Source organism: Meriones unguiculatus, chromosome 11, assembly GCF_030254825.1.
Source record: "Meriones unguiculatus strain TT.TT164.6M chromosome 11, Bangor_MerUng_6.1, whole genome shotgun sequence".
Taxonomy (NCBI): Eukaryota; Metazoa; Chordata; class Mammalia; order Rodentia; family Muridae; genus Meriones; species Meriones unguiculatus.
This window is the reverse complement of record NC_083359.1, coordinates 3,956,316-3,981,522: the sequence shown is the minus strand read 5'-3', so window position 1 is coordinate 3,981,522 and position 25,207 is coordinate 3,956,316. Positions and strand designations below refer to the sequence as shown.

At 46.9% G+C, this 25,207-nt stretch overlaps 1 protein-coding gene across 1 annotated transcript in view; it reads right to left on the bottom strand.

Moving 5' to 3' along the window:
* The window catches only part of Cfap52 (cilia and flagella associated protein 52), a 34,228-nt gene that overhangs the window by 8,889 nt on the left and 132 nt on the right, over positions 1–25,207 (bottom strand). The window contains exons 2-9 of the mRNA XM_060363451.1: positions 17,556–17,755; positions 17,056–17,192; positions 14,836–14,964; positions 11,763–11,862; positions 10,910–11,026; positions 6,293–6,393; positions 5,541–5,711; positions 2,488–2,636 (exon numbers count right to left, since the gene is read on the bottom strand). Of these exons, the coding sequence (XP_060219434.1) occupies positions 2,488–2,636; positions 5,541–5,711; positions 6,293–6,393; positions 10,910–11,026; positions 11,763–11,862; positions 14,836–14,964; positions 17,056–17,192; positions 17,556–17,755 (1,104 nt within the window). The remainder of the gene's footprint in view (positions 1–2,487; positions 2,637–5,540; positions 5,712–6,292; positions 6,394–10,909; positions 11,027–11,762; positions 11,863–14,835; positions 14,965–17,055; positions 17,193–17,555; positions 17,756–25,207) is intronic.

Below are 25,207 nucleotides of genomic sequence, written 5' to 3'. Positions count from 1 at the left end.
GCGCTGAGATTAAAGGTGTGCGCCCGAACTGCCCATCACCTGTGTAGCTGTTGCCACACCTGGGATGCTTCGGGTCACAGTTCCAAAGAACGTGTGCCTTCTCGTCCGCCCCGTTGTCATTGTCACCTGAGGCAGGGTTTCACTATGTGGCCCGCCTGCTCGAACTCTTAGTTCTGCCTCAGCCTCCTAAGTCCGTGCCCCACCTTCCCCCGACCTTGAATTCTGATACTCCTTCCCTGGCTCTTGCCTGACACCCATCCTGGAGCTCAGAACTTCAGTCACCCTTGATTGCACTCCAGTTCCAAGCACACAACTCAGTGTAGCCGTCAGTCCACCAGAAGTCCTGTCAGCTCCACTGATAAAAGGCCCAGCCTCCAACCACCTTCCCCAGCCTCTGACCACCTTCACCAGCCTCCATCCCCAGCCTCTGTCCTCCTTCCTCAGCCTCCAACCTCCTTCCCTAGCCTCCGTCCTCCTTCCTCAGCCTCTGCAGCTCTTCACATTCCAGCCAGGGCACGCTCTCCTGAGTCCTCTCATTAGCTCCTTTTCTGCACAATTAGCATGTATTAGGGGTTGAGATGCCCTTTCTTTCTTTCTTTCTTTCTTTCTTTCTTTCTTTCTTTCTTTCTTTCTTTCTTTCTTTCTTTTTTTAAATAAACCAAGTCACCTTCCTGATCAAGACCTCCTCGAAGTTTTCCCCACTGTCCTAGAATTAAAATCCGGATTTAAAAACTGATTTTTTTTTTAGGCATGTGTAACTGTGTGGGAGTGTGTATGTGTAAATGCAGGTGCTCAAGGAGGGCAGAAGAGAGCATCAGATCCCCTGGACCTGGGGTAACAATCACTGCCCGGCGTGGGTGCTGGGAACCGAGCTCTGCAGAACCAGCACGCGAAGTTTGGGAGGAAGAGCTAAGAAGTGGGGAGGGGAGCAGAGAGGGTCCTCCAGGCCTTGCCAGTGATTGCTGGTGCTTTGTCTTTGGGGGCAGCACTTGAAAAGACCTAATTTAAGATTTCAGCATAGATTTCTGGTTGGTTTGGGTGTGGAGAATTGACTGGTGGGAAGGAGTGGAGGCAAATAGAGCTGGTAGCAGCTACTGGAGTGATCTAAAGAGCTGGCGATGACAAGGACCAGCGTGGAGATGGTGGTCGGTGATGGACCTACGGCTGCCCTTTGGGATGGAGCTGCTGGAGCACAGAGATAAAGGTGTGGGAGAAACAGAGTGGGCACAGGGATGCCCCTAAGACCCCCTGCCAGCTCTGGGTACAGTGTAAGCCACTCAGGGAAGATTTGGTGTTGGGGCAGAAGAGAAGGAAACGGAGCCAAGAAAAGGGGCTGGGCTCCTGGTCCCTGTTCTAATAGCTTCACTCAGACCCTGATGTAAACCAATGCACTTATTTTTGACTACTGGGGAAATTTGATATGTAAGACAATATTAAGAAACTATTGCTTCATAGGAAAATATTTTTAGATGCCTATACTGAAATATTTAGAGGAGGAATGATGTGGTAACTGTGAAAGACACACATTCTTCCCAGCTAGGATACCTCCCGGGTAGAAAGAAACTCCAAGGAGAGATTACACCCTAAGGTAGGTTCTCAACCTGGGGATCACAACCCCTTTGGGTGTAGGCCCAATAGTTTGGGAGCGGGTTGGTTTCTTGGGACCGGGTATCCTGTAGCCCAGGTCAACATCGATCATTCTGTGTAACCAAGAATGACCTTGAGGGGCTGGAGAGATGGTGGTTCAGCGTTTAAGGGCACCGGCTGCTCTGGCAGAGGTCCTGAGTTCAATTCATTATAGATGGCTCACAACCATCTATAATGGGATCTGATGTCCTCCTCTGTCATGTAAGCACATATGCAAATAGAGCACTTGTACACATAAATTACAGACATAAGAATTTAAAAAAAAAGTATGACTTTGAACTTCTAATCCCCCTGCCTCTACCTCTCAAGTGCCGGAATACTAGGTGTTCAGCTCATGGTATCTATATGCTAAAACATAAGTTTGGCATAAATTTTAAATTTGACTTTTAGGGACTGGAGAGATGAAAGTCGTGGCCCCTTTGGGAACATACCAGCCCGTTCATAGGGGTTGAGTTCCAGATATCCTGCATAGGAGATGTTTACGATTCGTAATGGTAGCAAAATTACAGCTATGAAGGAACAACAAAACAATTTTGTGGTCGGGGTCATTGCAGCTCGAGGAACTGTATTACAGGGTTGCAGCATTAGGAAGGCTGAGGACCGTTGCCCTTCAGGAAGGAGGGTGGACGACAGACAACTGTCCCTGATGACCCACACACAGACACTAGCGGAGACTGAGAAGGACAAGAATTGAAACCACGGCCAGGACCTGGATCCAAACCTCCCTCAGAAGCAACTACCAAATGTTCTGTGGCTTGGTAGCTGGTTTGAGGCAGGCTCCCCCGTGGCACGGGCTGGCCTCTACCTTGTAAGCCTGTGCCACCACGCACAGCCTGTTACCTGAGACGATGCTCTTGCCGTCCCTCATGAAGTCGATGCCGTGGCACGTCATGTTGGGGACGGTGATCCGAAGCAGCTCCCGGTTGGACATGGTGTGCCACACCCTGATGTCCTTCTTGGCGCACGTGGCAAATAGCTCGGCAGTGCCGCTGCGAAGAAGCCATGGGGCGGGGGGTGAGAGGCACGGGCCATCAAGGATGCAGGGCGTTTGATGTGTCTTTGGCATCAAATGTGCCTCCTAAGGAAGGATGTGGGGCAGGGTGCACTTGGGAGGTCGGCCACCTAAAGGTGGGACTTAGAGATCTGGGTGGGGTGACACTCAATTTCTCACATCCTCTGTGGGGAATAGTCACATTTTTTGTTTTAAACTGCTTTTGGAGATTTGATTGGCACCCACACAAATATCCGTGTGTGTGAGGTATGCGTCTGAATTAGTCTGGAGGCCTGTATACACCTAGCCAAGAGCATTTCCTGAGGAAGATATATTCATGGAATAGATTTATGGAGGAAATTCTAATGAAGTTGAAGTCCTAAGTAAAAATTACAAAAAACAAAACAAAACAAAACAAAACAAAACAAAAAAAAAAAAACGGCACAAGGTAAAGTTCACATTTGTAGCCTTTGTTTGTTTGGTTCTGAGAAAAGAAAAGCTTGTGAATAAAGGAGGGCCACTTTAAATGGCATGTGAATTACCAAGGTGTGTTGGGGGTTCTCCTGGTGCTATGTATTCTAATGTTAATTTCTGGCTCCCAAGAGCTTGTCCCTGCTCAGAAGAGCGGCATTCTCAAGTAAACCTATCCTTGTTCTGTAAACTCGCCTAAGTCATCATATCTGATTGGGTGATTAAACGGCCAACACCAGGGCAGGGCAGAATGGGGTAGGCATGGCTAAGGGTCCCAGCTTGGGACTGGATAATCACAGGAGAGAGACAGAAAGGAAGAGAGGAGGCAGGAGGATGCCACCATGGGTTGGCGTGGAGAAGAAGCCACGTGGGCTGGGAGGAAGGACTCCAACAATGATGTGAAAAGGCCCAGATGAAGAATACAAGCAAGTACCATGGGATTATGGATGGAAGATAGACCAGATGAGGAGGATTAAGGCAGGATTAAGGATTATGGCATTGGGTGGGGGCTGGGAGATGGATGGTGAGGATACTGAGACAGTGTAAGTAAAGTAACTGCCCAGCCCAAGGTAAATAAGGCGATTATAAATCAGGTGTCTGCGTCTTATTATTTGTGATATCGGGTTAAACAATGCCGCCACAATAGTCATAAAGCAAATAATAAACACTATATAGCCCAACACTCATTTTTTAAATATTTTCTACAACAAAGGTGGAAAAAATACAGTACTTTAATTTTTACAAGAAGGGGAGAGAGTGATATTAGGGTAAAAGAAACTATGTAAACTTCTGCACACTCGAGGGACGTCAGAGCTGGAACGCCTCAATTGCTCCATTTCATCTTAAACACGTTTCAAAAGGCATTAGAGTCTCTCCCACGCTAAGGTTTACTCACTCTAGAATTAATAGGGAAAAAGGTAGGTTTCCTTCTGCACACTTAGAATGGGTTCAGAGTTGAAGTTAGGGGGCAAAGGAGAACTCCTCAGAGTCATCCGTTAACCTCCCCATGTGCACCATGGCAGCCGTGCAACTGTACACACACACACACACACACACACACACACACACGCGATGGAGAGGAGAGAGAATAAAAGCTTTAAGTTATAAAAACACTAAAACCAGAAAATTCTATAGCCTGCTTCCACATAACTCCTTAGAAAGAGGGAAAATTGAACCTGTTAAGAAAGTGACCCACTTTCCAATAAAGATTAACTTCAGTGAGAAGCACCAGCTCTCCCTTAGAAACACCAGACTGGAAAACCTGAACCCGAAGGACTGGGAACTAAGTCTGCAGCTCATTATGTCAGGGACCAAGTCCTCAAATAGGCTTGCCTCTGTAGAACAAATGACCTCGGTGTCTGAAGTTCAAACTCAACACAGGAAGCTCAGAACAAACGCTGTGTCCAACTTCACGGAACAGACTTTACTAAACATAATAGCGTGCTTCAAAAGCAGGCCGTGCCACATGGCCGCTCGAGGTCCTTTTAAAAATCATAACTGCTGATGGAGAGTTGTCTTGGGTGGGGATTATCAGGAGAAGCAGCCATTACAACCCAGGAGACCTCATGTCTGCAACCTTAAAAAAAAAAAAAAAAAAAAAGGCAAAGCCTGCGGGATTAGGGACACCAACCCATGACTGGAGTGGTGGTGCCTGCCCATGATCCCGGCACCCGGGAACACGGAACTGGGAGGCGCAGGAGTTCAAGATTCCAGCCAGACTCAGTATGTGAGGCCTGTCTTAACACACAAAATCCAGTTTGAGAAAAGGCACTTATGTAACTTTGGTTTTTTTTTTTTTTTTTTATGGAAAAAGCTCTTTTGAATGTGCCCTTTTCCATGATGGGTTTACTTAAGAAGCCAGCATTTTACATTTATTTATTTTTGTGTGCACGTGTGTGGGAGTGTGGAGGTTGCAGGGCGGTTTGTGGGAAAGGTTCTGGTGGGTTCAAGGGCTGGTTTAAATTCAGCTTGCCAGGCAAGTGCCTTTATCCAATAAGCCATCTCATCTGCCCAAAATCCAGCATTAAAAAAAAAATTAAAACAGAGGAAGGAAAACCAATAAAACAAACAAACAAACATCCATTAGAAGGGCTGAAGAGATGGCCAGCAGTTAGGAGCTGGTTGCTCTTCCAGAAGATCCTGTTTCTGATTCCCAACACCCACAGGAGTCTGCAATTCCAGTTCCTCGGACTCTGATGACCCCTTCTGGCCTCTGCAGGCATTGCACGAAATGTGGTACACATACATGCGTGCGGACAAAACGCCCACACCCTTAAAACAAAAAAATAAATAAAGCTTTCTGGGTCCAACAAAATTATTCGGTACGCTTGCGAAGTCTGACCAGGAACCTTGAAAGTCCCGGCATAAAGTAAAGCAATTCCCTCGCACGCCGCCGCAAATCTCTGCACGGAAACCCTCCTCCTCCACTTACAATGGAAAGACAATGTCTTTGACGGCTTCAAAGTGACACGTCGCAATGAGCATCTCTTTGAAATCGGTGAAGTTAACGCGGTAGATGTGGGACTCTTCCGTTCCCACGAAGAACTGGTGCCCCTCTCCCCGGAGCGTGATGGAAGTGATGCCGCCCTGAAGCTGCATTTTCCTTTGGGGAAAAGCGTAAAGGGGAGGCTGAGCCACTGGGCCAGCAAGCCTTTGCCCATCTGACTGCGGTGGGGAGCACACAAGCCAGCCCAGTGGTGTGGGGACGGGCCCGGAGGAAGTGACCCAGTTGGGAAGGCCGGGGTTAGTCACAAGGTTGCACACCCGGGATGGGGGGAGGGGCTTTCCAGTGTAGGTTAAAACAGTCAGGTGGGAGCTGTCAGGGAAATGTGCTGAGATGTTTGTACTAGGCAGGTGGCCCCGTTGGCACCAACAGAAAAAAATGTCCACTAGCCCTTTGATCCCAGCTACACTTATAATAGCAAGATGGAATTCTTTAACCAGATATGCTATTCTTTTAAACAGGCTTCACTACTTAGCCCTGCATGGGTTGGGACTCTGTGCAGAACGGGTTGGCTTAGAACTCACAGGGACCCACCTGCCTCCTGTGTGCTGGGACTAAAGGTGTGTGCCACCGTGCCTCGCAAATACAGTTCTTCCCAATATCATTTAGTTGCCTGGGTTAAGAGGACCTCTCGCTAGGACCTCCCACCTACCCCAGCTCTGTGGGGTCCAGGGACTTACTTGATGGGTTTGTAGCTGGGGCTTTTACAGTAGACGAGCAAGCCGGCTCCAGAGCCGACCAACAAGCCGCCCATCTTCAGGCACCTGATGGCTGACACTCCCTAGGGGGCAGAAACAACACTGTGAAGGAGCCAAAGGGTCTCCTCACTAGGACGTCTGCGCAACACCTGATGCAAGGGGGCGGGGCGAAGGCCATGTCAAAGCTGGGTGTACGGTTTGGTGAAGATTGGGATGTACCTCCGGGTTGGCCGTTCAATGCCAACCACAGGTCCATGTCTTAGGAAGTAGCCCTCTACAAGGTTCCCATCCTCCTTCCCTGAGCTCGCCTGTGCAGCTGGCCATACGGAACATCGGTGTCCGTATAGCCACCGACTGCGGTTCAGTTGCGGCAGGAGGCAAAAGCTCAGCCTCGGCTCGCCAGTTCTTCAGTCACGTGATTTCCCAGAACTTAATTCATATAGATGCAGGGGCCAATGTAACACCCAAAGCTGGTACAGGAGAGTTGTTCATTTTTTTTTTAATTTTTTTATTTTTTTATTCACGTTGGTATTCTGCTTCCCTGTGCACCTGTGTGAGGGTATCAGATCCACTGGAACTGGAGTTACGGACAGTTATAAGCTGCCGTGTGCGTGCTGGGATTTGAACCTGGGTCCTTTGGAAGAGCAGCCAGTGCTCTGAACCGCTGAGTCATTTCTCCAGCCCCAAAGGAGATTTCTTATTATTAGGTGACTCTGTTTTCTGAGCTAAGGCCTATGGTATACAACCCTACCAACAGTTGGAAACACAATTAAAATTCCACAAAGCCTTCAAAGACATGGCGGAATGATGGCCAGTAGATTGCTCCATAAGGTTCTAATCTAAAATGGGCATGACTGCATGCACCCCCCACAGGCGTCTGCAATGGAACCTATGCTCCAATTCGACACTGACAGAAAGTAGAGCCTAAGGATTAGCTCATGAACCAGGTGCGGTGGCACACACCTTTATTCCCAGCAGCTGGGAGCCAGAGAGGCAGGTAGGTCTCTGTGAGTTCCAGGCCATCCAAAACAAAAACAAAAACAAACAAAAAACCCTATCTGGAAAAAAACAAGTCAGGAAGCCTCAGCTCCTGTGAATGGTATTGGTTATAAAAAGTGGCTTATCACTAAAAGTGAATTTAGCTCGACACAGAAATGCTCACCTGTCTGTGCTTCTAGCTACCTGGAAGGCTCAGGGAGGAAGAGCACTTGATCCCCAGGTTTAGTAAAAAGGGGCTCTCCCTCTTTCTCTGTGGGTTGTCTGCATGTCCTGCTGTCCCTCGTGGGATGAGGCAGCCTGCTGTCCTTCACCAGATGCTAACGTTGAGCTTCGAAAAACCCCAGATTCCCAGATCATGAAGTGAATGAGCTTCCACTGTTTACAATTCACCCAGTCTCCAGTATTCTCTTATAACTACGTAAAACCAGCCAAGGCAATGGCTAATGTTTTATTTGAAAACATTCAACATCTAGAGTTAAGGACTTGAAAAGCTTCTGTCTTACTGAGTTTTGAGGGCGGGGCTTACAGAGCTAGCAAGCACAAGGCCCTGGCTTTAATCCCAGCATTGTGAAGAAAAAAAAAAAAAAAAAAAAAAAAAACAAAAAAAAACCTGAGGCTTGCAGATTGAAAAATAAACATATCCTTTCAAGTTTCTTTAAGCTGGATGTTTGCCTGTCCTGAGTCAGAAGGCATTCCACAGTGTCTGAGGAGAAAAGCAAAGGCTGAAGAATGAGACAGCAGGGTGGCACTTGTGTGCTTCACCAGACCTGTCTTTGCCCAATAGGCTCTCCCTCTGGGGCTTGACTTCTTGGTGTCTTGGTGATGCCCTTTGCAGAGCTTAAAACTGTGTTGCCGAGGCCCTGCTTATGAACTGTGATAGCTGTCAACTTGACTATGTCTGGAATCAACTAAGACCCAGTACCCTGCCACGCCCATAAAGGATTTTTTTTATTGGCTCTTCTAATATGAGAAGACCAACTCAAATCTGGGCCACGCCTTCCCATGGCAGCTGATATAAAACACAGAAGAAAGGAGTTTTTGCTTTTGCCTGCTTGCCCTTGCTCGAGCTGGCAAGTTCGTTTCTATTGTGTTCCTGAGGCATTCCTTTGCTGGTTTTAGAGCCTACTTCTTCTGGATTCTGATGCAGAAAGATGTTCAGCTCTCTAGGACTCCCTGGGACTCCATTACCAAACTGGGACCACTGAGACAAGCAGAGTCATAGACAGAGCAACTACCAGATCCTTGGCCTTTCTGTCAGGAGACAGCTGTTGTTAGAGCACTCAGACCACAGCCTGTCAACCACTCAGATAAGGTGTACACACACACACACACACACACACACACACACACACAATTTATCAGTTTTGTTCCTTTACAGAGCTCTCACTAACACATCTTTCCTGGAGTGTGTCCTACATGTGTTTAAAATGTCATCACCAAACCCTAGGTTATGCCATTTTTTCCTGAATTATCTTCTGTAAGTTTTTGTTTTATATTTGGTTATGTGACCCATTTTGAGTCCATCTGTAAAGGGCTGAGGTCGGTGTCTGGGTCACCGCGAGGGTTTTGGTTTGGGGCACCTGTTTTGAACAAATGGGCATCTGCTTGTACCAGCATTATTTGCAAGAACTGCCCTTTCTCCATTGGCTTCTCTTTGCTCCGCTGTCAGATGATGTTAAGAATATTTGTGCAGGTCTCTTTCTGAGCTGTTTGTTTCACCTGTCTGTCTACTTTTTCATTAAAACCTCACTGTCTTTATTACTGCAGACTTCTGGTAAGCTCTGGAATTGGGCCCTCTGACTCCCCCGGCAGCTCTTCGGCGCTATGCTGGCTGCTTCGGATCCTTTGCCGCTTTTTACCACTGCTAGGATCAGTTTCTCAGCAGCTATAATTAACTTTGGATTTAGGTCATGATTACATTAAATCTGTAAATCCAGATGTATGAACTGGCTTCCTCTGTGTGTGTGTGTGTGTGTGTGTGTGTAACAGACACTAATGTAGCTCAGGCTGGTCTTGAACTCACAATATAGCCACCACCTTCCAAGTGCTGGGAGTCCAGGCATGAGTCCACCAGTTCACGAACTAACATTTAGACAATAATGCCTCTCCTTATCCATAAACATACAGCATTTCTTTATTGTTCCTTCTCTGATTACTTTCATTTGTTTTGTTGTTTTCTCACTGAGATGCTGTAAAAACATCCTGTTTTTATTATTACTGTTAACACCATCATGGTCAACTTCTTCTAATGCAGTTCGTATATCTATCTAATAGGCCAGTTTTAAACCATGACAATCCTTTGCCTCTCTCTTTAGGGATCAAGCCTTTAAGTACAGTTTCAAAATGACCTGCCCCAGGTCACTTGATTTTCCAACAAGGTGTCTTCAGCACCACGCCGTATCTTTTCATCCTTCAAGCAATCTTTTCTTTCCAGCCACATGAAAGCTGAGCTGGAATTGCTGTTTTGTGGGGCTTGAGGGGCACTGCCACAGCCAGCATCTGCTTTGTAGAGGCTTAGCCCCCAAGTGCTGTTCAGGCATTTACAACAAAACAAACGCAAAGAAACCATGCCTGTCAGCAGGTTTCAAGCAGTGCCTTCAGATGACCATAGGAGACCTATCAGGCCGTGGCACTGGCGGGGTTTCTCCACTTTGTCTCCCCTTTCCTCTTATTGACCCTGTTTCATCTGCTTAGTATTAGAGTCCATCTCCCCCTAAATAATTGGAGAAACATTGACCTAGGCCATGTTTTGATCTCCTATAGAATTATTTCTAAATATTCTTTTATCCTTATTATCTGTGTCATGGCTTCTTCCCATGTTTGTGGATTTCTTTAAAAGCTTGAATGTTAAATGGTGGTATGATTAAGGAGACTGACATTTTCCAGAGAGGGCCACATAGTATTTCAGTTTCTTGAGAATGTCTGTCAAGTGGGAAAGTAGCTGTGCTGCCACAGGAACCATCTGTTCTGATATCAGAAATGAGGCAGGCAGGTGCGGGACTTGGCGCACAGACTTTCCAATCATTTCCATGAAAGCAGCCCTCGGAGCAGTTCGGTCATGTTAGGGGTAGCTGTTCTTACTGTCTAAAGTCACCGTTCAATGGTGGGTCTTTTGCTTGTATTTAAATGTTAGCCTGGATTACTGGAGTTCAAGAATTGTTGACAATTCTGCACTTTTGATGGTTTCTTGGTCTCATGAATGTCTTCTAGCAGAACCCTTGAGGCTAACATCTAAGATCTGGCTGTTAGAGTTAAGTACACACACAAACACACAGAGCGATCAGAAAACACACCTCTCTCATAGATGGCAACTGGACTAGAACCAACGTAGTTTCAAACCATAAAGAAACAGTTCTTGTGCTTTGAAGAGGGGGAAATGGGCAAGGATTCCTGATACCCTAGGAATATCTTTGCCCTGAAGAGAACCAGAGAGTCGGGCTTGCACAATTGGCTGGTGCAGCTTGGCCAAGTTAACTTGGGTGTGGCTTTGCACCACTGCTCCTTTGCCTTCCCTGGCTCCTCCCTCCGCAAAGTCTGTGCTGTCGGTAGAGGGAAGGGAATGACAGATGACCGGACCATACCTTGATGCGTTCTACTCACCAAGCTGAATTTGTCCTTCGCGGGCCCAGTGTCTGCCAGCAGTTTGGTCCTGGGGTTCAGTTTTAGGATATCCCCGGTGGAGGTGCCGATATAGAAGAAACCGTCGTCGTCGGCCATCTGGGAGGTCAGAGACAGAACCTTGAAGACCTGAGTGTCCCCGTGGCCTATGAAGCCCCAGCTAGGGAGGAGATGAGAGTCCATAACGGCTGACAAAGAAACTCACGGTCACATCTGTTTCCCAAGGCTCAAGGGTGGGAAAGCACAGCTGTGAGAGAAGTGAAGTCAGGCTGGAGGAGATGCTGAACTATGAATTACGCTCATTTGGGTCCGATGCTAACGTGTATGGCCAGTGCCAACCACGAGTCACCTCCAAAGGGCTCTGAGGATAAAGAAGTGCTTCTCCCTCATCTCACAGCTCCCAAAGGAGCCTGAAAAGGAGAGTGGAGCAGAGAGCTCTATGCGTGAACCATGTCTCCACACTCAAACATACTAATAACATCTCTTTGTGAAAGAGCCTGCATTTCAACAATGCCTTCCCCCCATCAGACACTTTTTTCTGCTATTATTTCCAGAGGAAGAAATAGCAGTGGTGGCAGAGGGAAGCTCTGTCTGTGCTCGGCATCGCCTGGCCCGCACAGCTTCCCTCCAGGCCGGGGGGCGAGGGCTTTGGGTGTTCGAGGACAGCTCAGGTCTTAGTAAAAGGGTTCCCAGCTGGGTGCTCCGGCTGAGTGTCTGAGCGGCACCTCCTCACCACATTCCACTCCCTCGCGAGTCCTGGCCCAGTGCACACGCCCTGCCCCCTGCCCCCTGCTCAGGGCTGTTTGCAGACATGAACACTTAGGAGGGCACTTACTCCAGCGCTCAAGGCTATCCTCTTCATCTGTCCTGTTTGGCACTCAGTTGGCCAGATTTTTCTGTTTGGGAGATCCAGTTCCCACACACGAATCGTCCCGCTACAAAGAAAGATCACAATCAAATGGATGATACCCTTTTAAACATTGCTTCGCATCTTGTAGGGTATTCTCCGCCCCCTTGAAGGATGAAGCAGAGAGGAAGAGAGAGAAATATTTCCTGAGGATTTTTACTTTTACTGTACAAGGTGAGAACCTTCCACTCAGTCTCACGGCAACCCCAAGAGGTAGGTCTTATGATCCCGGGCTCCCCGAGTGAGGCGATGCAGGCAGAGCTTGGGCACAGCCGAGCAGGCCTTGCCCTCAGCCCGGTCACGCATTGATGTGCACACTCCTCCCACTGTACTGAAAGCAAGCAAAGGAGTCAGGCATGGCTTGCCTTTACTTTCAACGTGTAGGACACAGAGGCAGGCAGATCTCTGGGTTCGAGGCCAGCCTGGTCTACATCGCAAGTTCCAGGATGACCAGGGCTACATGATATGGCCCTGTCTCAAAGATCAATTAATTAATTAATTAATCCTGCAAATAAATGTAGAACACATGAGGTTCTTCATTTTGTCTTTTCCTCTTATTGACAAGTAAAATTATATATATATTTCCATATATATATACATATAGCATGATCTTTTAACACATGTATACACAGTGAAATGGTTAAATTAAACTCCTAAGCATATGTGTTGCCTTACTTACTCCTGCATAGGAAGAACACGTGAAACCCGCTCCCAGCCACTCTCAGTGTTATGTGACATATGCTGTGTGCGTACATTGTCATGAAGTATAGTCACCGTGGTGTATACACAGGGCGTCCTTCAATAGATGAACGGATGAAGAAAGTGTGCATATGTACAAAGGAAGGCTGTTCGGCCTCAAGAAAGGTGGACATCTGGAGAACATCATGCTAGCTGGAATAAGCCAGGCGCAGAAAGACAAATGTTGCCTGATCTCACTCATGTGGAATCTAAATGGAATGTACCGGAGGCTGGGGTGGGAGAGGGAGAGTGGAAGATGTTTTTTCAGGACACCAGATCTCAGTCAGGAAGACATAAGTCAGGGTGTTCAGTGGTGTAGAAACATTTAAAGGGGTGATACCTTTTTTGTTTGTTTGTTTTAAAGGCAGGGTCTCATGTAGCCCAGGCTGGCCTCAAACTCACTGTGTAACTAAGGCTGGCCTTAAAACTTCTGCCTCTGCTTCCTAAGTGCTGGGATTGCAGACCTGTTCCTTGCTTCATAGAGGATGTTTGGAGATTCTTGTCTCCAGTGGAAGAGAAATGAGACTAAGTGAGTAAAAGTTCAAGGTCATAATTAATGCAGCGCTTGATATATGGCTGGCACTTAACCACCATATGCCGAGTTCATCTGAATGAATGATTCTGTAATAATAACTACAACACCGAGGTGACTATAATAAAAATACACTGTGTGAAATTCTCAAGATTGCTAAAAGCATTATTAAAAAAAAGAAGAAAACATTACGAAGAGTTCTGCCAACATCTCAAGTCAGGAAGTATTAGTTAGAATATGCCAACTTTAGTTTTTCTTTAATTTTAGCCTACAGAACTGTAGACACAGTACATGCTCAAAGAATATCTAAATGTATTTTTTCAAAGTGGAGAGAGGAGAAAGAGAGCGAGCGAGCACTAGCCCATGGTCTTACTAGTAGATATATCATGGATGCTGACGTGCTGGGGCGTCTGGGCTGTCTTGGGGAGACCACACAGTGAAATACGCAAAGCTACGATTGTGACAAGAGAAAGCAGGTACCCCGGTGCCACGACAGAATGTGGACCTTCCCAGTACTGGTGTCAACATGATTGAAGCCAGCTTGGAATACAGATGATCCAAAAAAGATTGTTTCCTATAAAACCTCCGGTTTGAATTTAGAGAAACCTTGCCTACATGCAGGCACTAGAACAGACTGATGCTTTCAGCCGCTAAGGAACCGAGGTGCCCAGATCCAGCAGAACAAAGAGCTGAGCAGCTCTGCAGACTGCAGCGGGGGCCAGAGAGCTTCAGTCTGTGCAGAAAGAGCAGGGCAGGGTCCACATGTGACAGGGGAGGGGGCTTTCACGGCTGCCAGGGAATTTACCACCTCACTCAGCCGTGGAATAAATGCGGCTTGTGTGTCCTGGGGACAGGAGACATTTCAGAGGGAGGGCAGCACAAACTCTTCACTCTGGCCAGGGAAGGAAAGAACAGTGTACCTTTCATGGGTGAGAGGCGACAGAGGGACCGCAAAGATAGCTGGACCGGACTTATCCTCCTGCCTTAGAGTTTATGATTTCTTCCCTTTCAGCTGGTGGGTGATGTGGGAAAGGACACTTTTATGCCTGTGTCACCTCCCCTTCAGGACGCCAAGCAGGGCTCGATTGCTTGGGACAGATGCAGGTCCTGCTCGGACGCTCAGCTCGCTGACCGCAAGCTGGCCCAAGCTGACCCTACCTGAGTCCCAGGGAGAACGGCTTACACATCTGAAACATCCTGGCACGGTTCTCTCTGCAAAATATCACTTCATTAGACCTAAATCAAGAGCAGGTGGTAAGAAATGCCAACCAGGAAGTGTAGGCATGCAATCGTGCAAATTAGCTGGCGAGCACCGATCAGAAATCACGTCTTTTCCGTGACAGAAAGAATCCTAAGAAGAGTTCAGTGAGGGCCAGTGAGGTAGTAAGTGGGCAAAGGGGCTTGCTGCCAGGTCTGAGCTCAATCCTATGTGATGGAAGACAAGTACTGACTCCCGAAAGCTGACCTTTGACCTCCGTATGCTTGCTGTGGCACTCCATGGACCCCTACACACAATGCGTAAATAAATGTAATAAAATGTTTTTTTTTTTAAAGAACAGTTTAGCCGTTCAGCATTTTCGAAGAAACATACTTACAATCCGTCCAGCTGAAAGGATTTTTTTCCAGTGCTTACAAAAATGACAGAGTAAGGCGTTTATCCCTCCCGTCCCCACACCCCGACTGACACGGTCGTGTTTTCCGAGCGGTGACGTCCTCGCTGTGTGAACTTACTTTCCAGCAGTGACAAACATCTCATCTCGGCACTTAGAGAAGACCACGTTCGTGGCATTGCCGACGTTGAGGCCTGCTGCGGGGCTGCCGCAAATCGCCTCTCTTTTGGATATGCTCCAAACCACCACACTGCCAGACAAGAAAGGGAAAAGGGCACCAACGGGGGAAGTCAGACTTTCAAAGTTAGCGACTGTTTTAGTGGTTCTGGGAAGAAAAAGAACAAGACGAAACATTCCTAACACGTGAACACAAACATCACGCTTGACCCCTCCCCCGGCCCCCAAGCATCCCCCCAGCCAGGCATCCTGCTTACTCCAAGACCACCGCGTGACGCTTCGAAAGCTTTGAAGGGAAATGGTTGTGGGGCTGGGAGCCAGTGAACCCACCAGTCAAGACGCTTCAGAAGCGCGAAGCATGAGAGCACGGAAGCATTCACCTCCTGTGAAATTCTTCCTCGGGGCCGGAGGCTTGGCTCAGTGGTAAAAAGCACTTGCTGCTCTTCCATAGGGCTGCAGTTCGGTTCCCAGCACCCACATCAGGTGTCTTACAACCTCCTGAAACTCACTCCACGAGATCTGAGACGGCCTTTTCGGTTGCCTCTGCTGGCTCTTAAAACCCCTTTCCCGCAGGCTATGAGACGGCTCAGGGAGCAATGGCGCTTGCTGCCATTTGAATTGTAGATGTCCATGTGGATGTAGGTGGATGTTCCGAGTGAGAACTTCTGGCAGAGGGTAGGGGTAAGGTGGCCTGATGGCCAGTCTCCACGCCACTCCGTGTGTGGAACTCAGGCCCTGGGACTTCTGAACTCTCCCCGGGTGATTCAGTGTCCACACACGGAGCTAAGCACAGCTGCTTTTAACAGAGGCAGTAAAAACATTAACGGGAAATCTCTGGCTATACTTCTTATGAAAAGAAGAAACGCCCAAAAGGACCCAGAGATGGCGGGAATGTTTACAAGTGATTACCAAAGCAGCAAGATTCGTGGAAACATTGTCGAATTTCTGTGCGTTAAGAGGACCTGGAACGAAGTAGCATTGTACACCTGTGATGCTCAAGTGCGAAAATGTTGTCTATGGAAAGGTATTTCCAGGCATTAATGTCCAGGCATAGCCAGAGCGGAGGACCTCTTCTAAGCTGTGGTCTTTTCACACAGAACAGCACACTCAGATGTGGGCAGCAGAGCAACGAAGGGCCTGGGCAGGACCAGGGTACTCAGCCGCTGCGGAAACACACCTGCTAGAGTCTACACAGAACGTATGCTATCCCCCGACACCTACGCTCCTTAACGCTTACACTGGATATATTTTCATTGATTGCCCTTCACCATATAATGCTCTTTCTATGTAAGATGGTCAGAAAATGATGCATGTAGGTGTGTGTAATATATACATATCATATATACATATTCAATTTCATTTTATATATGTTCTTGGCCAAATATCAGAGTCTATCAGAGGGCAAAGATCATGACTCGTGGGGCAAGGTAATGATATCACATCATGCCACCAGCATTTGTGCGCCATCACTGCCACCTCCCACTATTAACTTCAGTTGCTCAGTTGTCACCAGGCACCACTGCCCCCATTCTAAAGGGTGGGTATGAGGCTCAAACGAGCTATTGCAGTTCAGTTCTCAGCACATACTCAAAGCACATCTGTCTTCTCTAATGACTGTTGTCACAGTTTGGTCATGATAACTCCGACAGCAATGATTTCTGAATGTAGGTATCATCTAGGGAGATTTTATGACACCTAGAGCCCAGACCTGTCAAATCAGACTGTCTTCAGTTGGGCCCTGGCAGCAGGGAGATGGCCAGGAGACATCCATGTGGTGTCAGAGCTAAGTCTACTCGTCTTAGCTACTTTTTCTCATGATGTTTTTATACACAGGACACACTGAGATGTGGGCAGACCAGCAGAGGACCTGGAGAGGGCAAAGATACTTGGTATCTGTAACACCTTAGTAAAAAAACCTAAGTATCTGGGCATGTCTTTAATCCCAGCACTTGGGAGGTGGAGGCAGGTAGATCTCTGAGTTCGAGGCCAGCCTGATCTACAGAGTAAGTTCCAGGACAGCCACAGCTACACAGAGAAACCCTGTCTTAAAACAAATGAACAAACAATAAAACAACAACAACCTCCCCTCCAAAAAAAAAAAAAAAAAAAGAAGAAGAAGAAAGGAAGAAAAAAAGAAAACATGAGTACTACATTTAATTATTACCTTCCATCATCTGGGCCTCCTAGTGAAACCAAGTACAATTCGTTGGGCGAGAAGGCCAGGGCTTCAATTTTGCCCTTGTGCAGGGACAGCCGAGCGATCAGCTCCCTCTTCTTAAAGTCCCACAGAATGATGTCTGCCTGGGGGCCAAGGATACACTGTCAGATCATAGACAGGCTTTAGTGGAACCTGAAGGGGTGGCTACCGCTCTTGGGGGGAAGTGCTCAATAACGTGACTCCCCTGTATTCGGCCACACGTGATAAAGATGACGACAAGATAGAAGCAGACTGAAGCTCAGGATTTCGCAGTCACAAGCTGCGGCATCCGGGACAAAGAGGCCAGGGTGTTTCGGGGGCAGCTTGGTGGGCTGAAAACGAGAGGAGGCGAAGGGCGAAGGAAGGACGTGTGAGAGAGAGCACAGAGCTAGGGAGCCGGAGTCTGGCAGCTACCCCGAGAGGCACCTCTGAGCAAACGTCCAGTGAATCATTTCCTGTCTATTCACCTTGAACCCCATGAATGTGACTTGTCCCGAGGCAATATAATCTCCTTCCCTGGAGATGGCCAAACAGGAGACGTTGTTACCGTGGCCATGCAGGAAATTCTGCTCGTTGGTATTTATTGACTGGATGAGGACAGTGCAGCCCAGGGGATAGATCAGGTGCTCCTGGTCGGGATGGCATTTGAGGCCATTGGGAACATGTCCTAAAAGAGAGGAATTAAAAATAACTATAACTGGGTGCAGATGTGGCTGGGTTATTTTTTTTTTTTTTTTTTTTTTTATCACAGAACAAAAGACAACACTTTTAAAATAAAGCTTAACCTCCTCAGGGAGCTGGTTAAAATGATTCTACTTTCAGGTTTGGAGTGGCCTAAGATTCTTCATTGCCAACTAGCTTACAAAGGATGCTGGGGTTTGGAAACCTCGCTTTGGAGCGTAAAGCCCTGCGGTAGAGTCTGTAATCCTGAGAAGCACAGGGTATAGGACACAGGCAGCTTGTAATGGCCGGTAGGCAGAGGGAGAATGTATTTACAGTAAACACTGAAAGGCAAAAGTTCTGCTTATTTCACTTAGTGTCCTCCAGGCTCATTCATCATTCCACAAACAGCATGAGGGCCGTCTTTTAAAAGGCTGAATAACATTACGGTGTCTGTGTGTATCTCGTAGTTTCTCTCTCCACTCGTCTATTGATGGACTCTGTCTATATCTTGCCCACTGTACATAACGCCGATATGAGCATGGTGGTTTAGATGCTACTTCAAAATTATGGCTTCGTTTATTTTGGGCAATTTACCCCACACTGGATAGTTTTTATATCAACCTGACAAAAGCGATAGCCATCTGAGAGTGGGGAACCTCAGCTGAGGAAACCACTCCACAGTATCCAGCTGTAGGCAAGCCTGTGAAGCATTTTCTTAGTGATTGATGGGGGAGGGTCCAGCCCACTGTGAGTGGCACCATCCCTGGGCTGGTGGGCCTGTGTCCTGTAAGAAAGCAGGATGAGTAAGCCACGGGGAACAGGCCAGTAAGCAGCACCCTCCATGGCCCCTGCACCAGCTCCTGCCTTCAGATTCCTGCCTTGTCTTCCTTTGATGGTGAACAGTGATGTGGATGTGTAAGCCAAATAAGCCCTTTCCTTTCCAAGATGCTTTTTGATCATGGTGTTTTATCAGAGTAATGCTATGCAGACCAGGCTGGCCTCAAATTTACAGACCTCTGCAGGCCTCTGCTTCCAGAGTTCTGGGATTACAGGGGCAGGCCACCATTCAAAACAATATTTCAATATATGTATACCACATGCAGGATAACTGTCACGTGATGGCTTCATTTGTACTGGGCCCATTCAAATCCTATCCAAAGTTATTTTGAATCACTAAGACAATTGTGTCTCATAGTTATCCTGCTGTGCTAAAGAACATTAGAAGGCATTTCTCTAATGCCAACCATATTTTACCCATTTTCCACCCTCTCTCCATTCTTATCTGCCCTCCCCCTCTCCCCCCCCGGCCCCAGGCTCTGTTACCTACTGCTCTAGATTTTGCCTCTTAGGATTAGCTTTCTGGTTTCACCAGATGATTTTCACCCAAGTGATTTCTTCCTTTATATTCAAGTCTCTCTGGAATTCATTTTGAGGCACAGGATTCCTGGTGCTAAATATCTTTTTTTTTTTTTTTTTTTTTTAATGGTCAAACATTGAATAAGTGGTTTCTCATATCTCAATTTGAGCATTCCTTTTTATGAAGTGTTTTTTTGTTTGTTTTGTTTTTGAGACTGGGTCTTACTGTGTAGCTCTGCATGGCCTGGAACTTGATATGTAGACCAGGCTAGCCTTAAAGTCCCTGAGAAGTACTTGCCTCTGCCTGGGATTAAAAGTGTGTACCATCATACCTGGCCCCTCTTTTATTCAGTTTTATGAAAGTAAAGTTGGTGACTTTCACTTATTGCTATTGAAACTACATAATTTTGTTCCTAATTTTGCGCTCTTTATAAACAGTTATATGGCTGCCCATACGGTAAAAGCAGAATAAGGTCATTATTCACACCATCCACGAATAACACCTTCCAGGTAGATCAAGGATATAAATGTGAAAAACAGGACCTAATGTATACACAGATGTAGAAAATGACTTTTTAACCAGGTACAAAAAATAGCGAAGATTGATTATTTATCCAGTTGTGTTTAAATCTGAATTTCTAGCTCTAAGAGGCAAATGAAAAGAAAAGCCCAAACCAAAAGGGATTTAAAACATACAGAGATTACAAGGGATTCTCAGTTAACATACAAAGAGCTTCTACAAAGCAATAAGAAAAAATAAATTTATCACCACCACCAACAACAAATGAGCAAGAAATACGAATGGGAAGTTTATAACACAGAATCTTGAAAATCAGTAAGCATGTGAAAAGATAGCCTTTTGTTTTGGGTTTAGGGTTAGGGTCAAGGTTGGGTTTGGAGTTGGTATTTGGGAGGTGTTGCTTTGGGGAGTGGATTGTTTTTGGGGTTGAAGTTGGGCTTGGGGTTAGGGATAGTATAGGGGGTTGGGGTTGAGGTCTGGTGTGTGGTGGTTTGAATTAAAATGGTTCCCGTAGGCTCATATAGTTGAATGTTTGGTTCCTAGTTTGTGGAACTGTTTAGGAAGGATTAGGAGGTATGGCCTCGTAGAGGGCATATTATCGGGTGTGGGCTTCATGGTTTCAAAATCCCACACCAGGCACAGTCTCTTTCTCTCTCTACCTTCTGCTTGTGGATGACATATATAAGCCCTCAGCTATTGTGCATGACCCATGCTGGCCTGCCTCCTTCCATTCTCCCCACCATGGATTCACCTTCTGAAATGTAAGCAAGCTTACATTTTTATATAAGCTGTCTTGGTCATGGTGTCTATTCATAGCAATAGGACATCACTAAGCCAGAAGTTGGTACCGGAGAGTGATGTGTTACTGGGGCAGGCCTGCTCATGCTGCTGGCTAGTGGAAGGTGGACTTCTGGACTTTGCATTAGGACAGAGGACGAGTGGAGTAAGCAGGGCTTCATGGGCCATCCTAGAAGAAGCATGGAAGTGCTGAGTGCGATGTGGGCGATGGTGAGGCCCAGCTCAGGAGGTTTCCGGGGTGCGTAGTATTAGCCAATGGGCTAGAGGCCATTTCTTGTGATATTTTGGCAAAGAATGTTGCCGCTTTTTGCCTTTGTCCTAAGAATCCTCCAGAGGCTAAATTAGAGTTTTGGAGTAGAGTCAATGGACACATGAGACTTCAAGACAACTTAGTACTGACTGTGTGGTCACTCTTATACAGACCTATAATGAAAGAAAGAGTGTGGCGTGAAAAGAAATAGGAAGTGTACATTTGAGGAGAAAAAGAGCACCAGGAGAAGGAAGGTTGGTTTCCGTCAGCTTCAGCCCCCTGGTCCTGGCGTTGTGAGGATGAAGACAGGTGTGAAGGGGTTGTGAATCTCCTGGCAGTTCAGGAAAGGCCCTGAGGCCAGGCAGTGTGGCGGGGGCAGGCAGTGTGGCAGGGGCGTGCTTGCGCTGTGGCCACTGGCTGCAGCTGTGAGAGCAAGGCCTGGGTTGCATTGGAGACCTCAGGATGTTAAAGAGTCCAGTAGGTCCACATGTCTGCTGAGGAGAGCTGCAAACAGGGCAGGGACCCAGCCCGAGAGAAGTGGGCTGCAGCCAACAAAGCCGGAAGGAGTTGGAGATCCTAAAAGCCCTCTAAGCCAGCAATTCTCAACCTGTGAGGCGAGACCCCTTTGGCGGGGGTGGGAGTGTGTGGAGGTGTGGGGAGGGTGGGGGACAAGCGTTGGGGGAGGAGTCGAATGAGCCCTTTCCAGGAGTCACCTAAGACCACGGGAAAACACAGATATTTACATTATGATTCATAACAGTAGCAACATTACAGTTCTTGGGTAGCAACAGTTTTATGGTTGGGGTCACCACGACATGAAGAAAAGTATTAAAGGGTCACAGCGTTAGGAAGGTTGAGAAGCACTGATCTAAGTCCTGTGACAGCAAACACTGGCTTACAGAATTTGGAGTTTGCTCTCCTGGGTTTTGGTCACTTTGTTATTTTTTCGACATGGCCCCTTCCCCCCCCCTTTTGGAATGGTCATGTATATTCTGTGTCTCTTACGCTGGAGGATGCAATTGCTTTTGATGTTACAGGGGTTACAATGAAGAGCTTAGCCTAAGACTCAGGAAAGACTTTGGGCTTTCAGACAGTACTGAGACTGTGAAAGACTGTGGAGAGGGGGGAGTTACATGAAATGTACTTGCGTTATGATATGGCTCCCAGGTCTATTGGGGCCAAAGAGTGCAGGGTGGTGGTGGAATGAGAACGGCTGGAATAGGATCATGGGTGACTGCTGGGTCCCTAGTTATGGGACACTTTTGGAGCATTTAGGAGGTTGGCCTTGTTAGGCTCTGGGGTTCAAAAGCTCCAACAGGAACAGTCTCTCTCTCTCTGCCTACTGCTTGTGGATAAGATATAAGTTCTCGGCTACTGCCTCTGCACCAGGCCTGCTGGTTGCCTGCTGCCAGAACCTCCGCCCCACCCCCACCGTGGTCATGGACTCACCCTCTGAAACTGTAAGCAAGCCCCCAGTTAAATGCTTTCTTTTATACATTGCCTCGTTCTCAGTATCTCCTCACAGCAACAGAAAAGTAACTACAGCAAGTGTATATGTCTTTAGTCACATAGGTAAGATTCTTAGTGGCAATAAATAAATAAATAAATAAATAAATAAAAATAAAAGGAGTCAACTCTGGCTGAACACAGCAGAAAGATAATCTCAAGAAAGGAGTAACAGAGCCAGCCGATAGGAACTGTAGAAAATATACTTGCAAAGAGGGTGATGGTAACGAGACACTAAGGCCACGTCACAGGACATAAACTCAGATGACCACGATGCTGGACAGTCAAACTAATATTTGGCAACCACAGTGCCTCAAGAAGGAAGCGCTGTGTATGTGTTGTGTAGGCCTGAGATTGATGTTGGTTATATTTTTTATATGGCTCTCCACCTTTTTTTTTTTTTTTTTTTTGAGATAGGGGCTCTCAGTGAACCCAGGACATACTGATTGGTTAGACTGACTCCGGGGATCCCCCTGTCCCCTTCCCCAGCCCTCTTGTCCTACCGTTATAGACACACACCACTGTGCCCAGCTTTTTATGTGGGGCCTCATGCCCCGCAATCACTTTACCAGTGAAGCCAACTCCCTCTCCTAAAGGTGGTGCCATTCATACTTCTAGAAACCACAGATGAAAGCACCTTATTCTCATCTTCTTAAGTTTAATCCATCTATTTAGACCTTTGCCAATCTGAGAAATAAAAAGTGTTGTCACTGTTTTAATAACATTTTTTAGGCTTTTAGTAAACAGCTGTTTATTATTATTATTGTTATTATTATTGCCATTATCTATTTCAGGAGTTCAGCTTTTTACAGAGAGCCAGAAAATAAGCCATGTAGTTTGTTTTGGACTCTTTGAACCACCTGGGCCCTGTTGCAGCCTGTCACCTCTGCTAGTGTAGCATGAATGTAGCCATACACAACACCTGAACAAAGGACATGGCTGAGTCCCAGGAGAACTTGATTCACAAAACACACAGTAGGACAAATTTGGCCTGCAGATTCCTGACCAATTAATTTGTCCTTGCTGCTGCTGTAACATGTAAGAGCTCTGGATATGATGGGAAAAATCAGATGACTGTGACCAGACTCTCAACAGCTACAGCCTAATGTTTTCATAGGTAATACAGTTACATTTGGTCTGGTTACATGGCGAATCCATGTCCCAGTGTAATGAAGAGTACAGTTACGTACGTGCGTCATTGTGTTCAAATTCAAGTTTCATAATATGACAGTTATGATGAGCTCCATGGTCCCTTTGCTTTCAACAACTTTTGTTTATTTTCAAGACACAGTTTCTCTGCATAACAGCCCTGGCTGTCCTGGAACTCACTCTGTAGACCAGGCTGGCCTCAAACTCAGAGACCCACCTGCCTCTGTTTCCCACGTACTGGGATTACAGACATGCATCACTCTGCCTGGATAGCTTTCAACTTCTGATTAATTCCATGGAAGCTTTAAGTAAACTCCATTACCTGGTGTTTGAAGCCTCTGACCTCTAAACCTAGGTTTTTCTTTCCTTGTTTTTCCTTCTTGTCCTTCCAGTCCTGAAGCTTCAGCAAACTACTTGCTATTCACCAGTAAGCCGTCCACTCTCCATTTCTCCCTTTTCCTCCCCTCTTCTAGCTGCTTGCCCTAGATCTGAACCTCACCCTTAGCCACTGATTCCTACCCAGTTTTAAGGACTATTTAAATTCAAAGAGGTCCCCCTTTCCTTGGCTTCTTTCTCCCCTAGCCTTAGGAGAACTCTCCTCGAGAAGTTAAAAAATGGACACTCCTCTTGTTGAGGCCCTGAACTCGCTTCCCAGGACACAAATCAGGTCCCTTAAAATCACCTGTCACTCCACCACGTCTGGTGCCCTCTTCTGGCCTCCTTGGGCCCCTGCACTTACAAGCCCATAAACATAATTAAAAATAAAAGGAGCTGGCGTGTTGGCTCAGCAGTTAAGAACACTGGCTTCTTTCCCGGAGCACCCACGTTTGATTCCTAGCCCTCACATGGGGCTCACACTCTAGTCCTAAAGGAACTGACGCTCTTTTCTAGTTTTCTTGGGCATTACTCACACCTGGTTCACAGAAATGCGCTTCAAGCAAAACACCCATACACATTAAAAAACAACAAAACAAAACAAAACAAAAAAAAAACTTGAAAAATAATCTTATAAGCAGCCTTTCTCCCAATCTTTGGTAAAGCTTTTCTGATTCTCTATTCTGAGAGTTAGGATATCAGCAAGAATTCAATTATGGATCCCGTGTGTCTTTGCCCTGACTGCTCATCAGAATGTTTTTGCAGTTCACCGCGGGTCACTTCTTATGAATAATTTTCATCCACCTCTAAAGACGGTGCTGGCTCAGACACAGAAAGCCCGGCTCTCAGAGCGGTTACAGTAGTACGACGAAGACTCAAAAGCTAAGGCCTGCGGGGTTCAAAGCTTTGCTCAGCAATTGTTCGGCACACATCCCATTAACCGTAAGGCTTTCAGGCATCACAACACGCTCTTTTAAAGTTTAATTCTTTGCCTTTCCTCAACTCCCCAAACTAGATCCCTCCAGCCCCCATCACAGCATTTTTCTCAAAGTGTTTACAGTAACAAGTAATGTGTGAGCACAGCAGCCAGGCTCCTCCCATCCTGGTTTTAAACCTTTGAGAATTCTTATTTTGGGACAGAGGGGACGCACGCACACACACGGAGAGACAGAGACAGGAGCGAGAGACAGACAGACAGACACACACACGGAGAGACAGAGACAGGAGCGAGAGATAGACAGACAGACAGACAGACAGACACACACACACACACACACACACACACACACACAGAGACAACGCGAGAGACACGCATTTGGTGCCTGGACGCGACGCTTCATCTGAGCTGTTACACATGCCAATATCTGAGGCTTGGGAACGAGGCCAAGGTCCTCCTCCACCCCGGGGGCGGGGTGAGCCTGGCTAGGTTCTTGCCACTGTCCCCACTGCCTCTACGGTGCCCCCAGGTTGGCGTCTCTCTGTCCCTGAGTGCCACGGCTGCT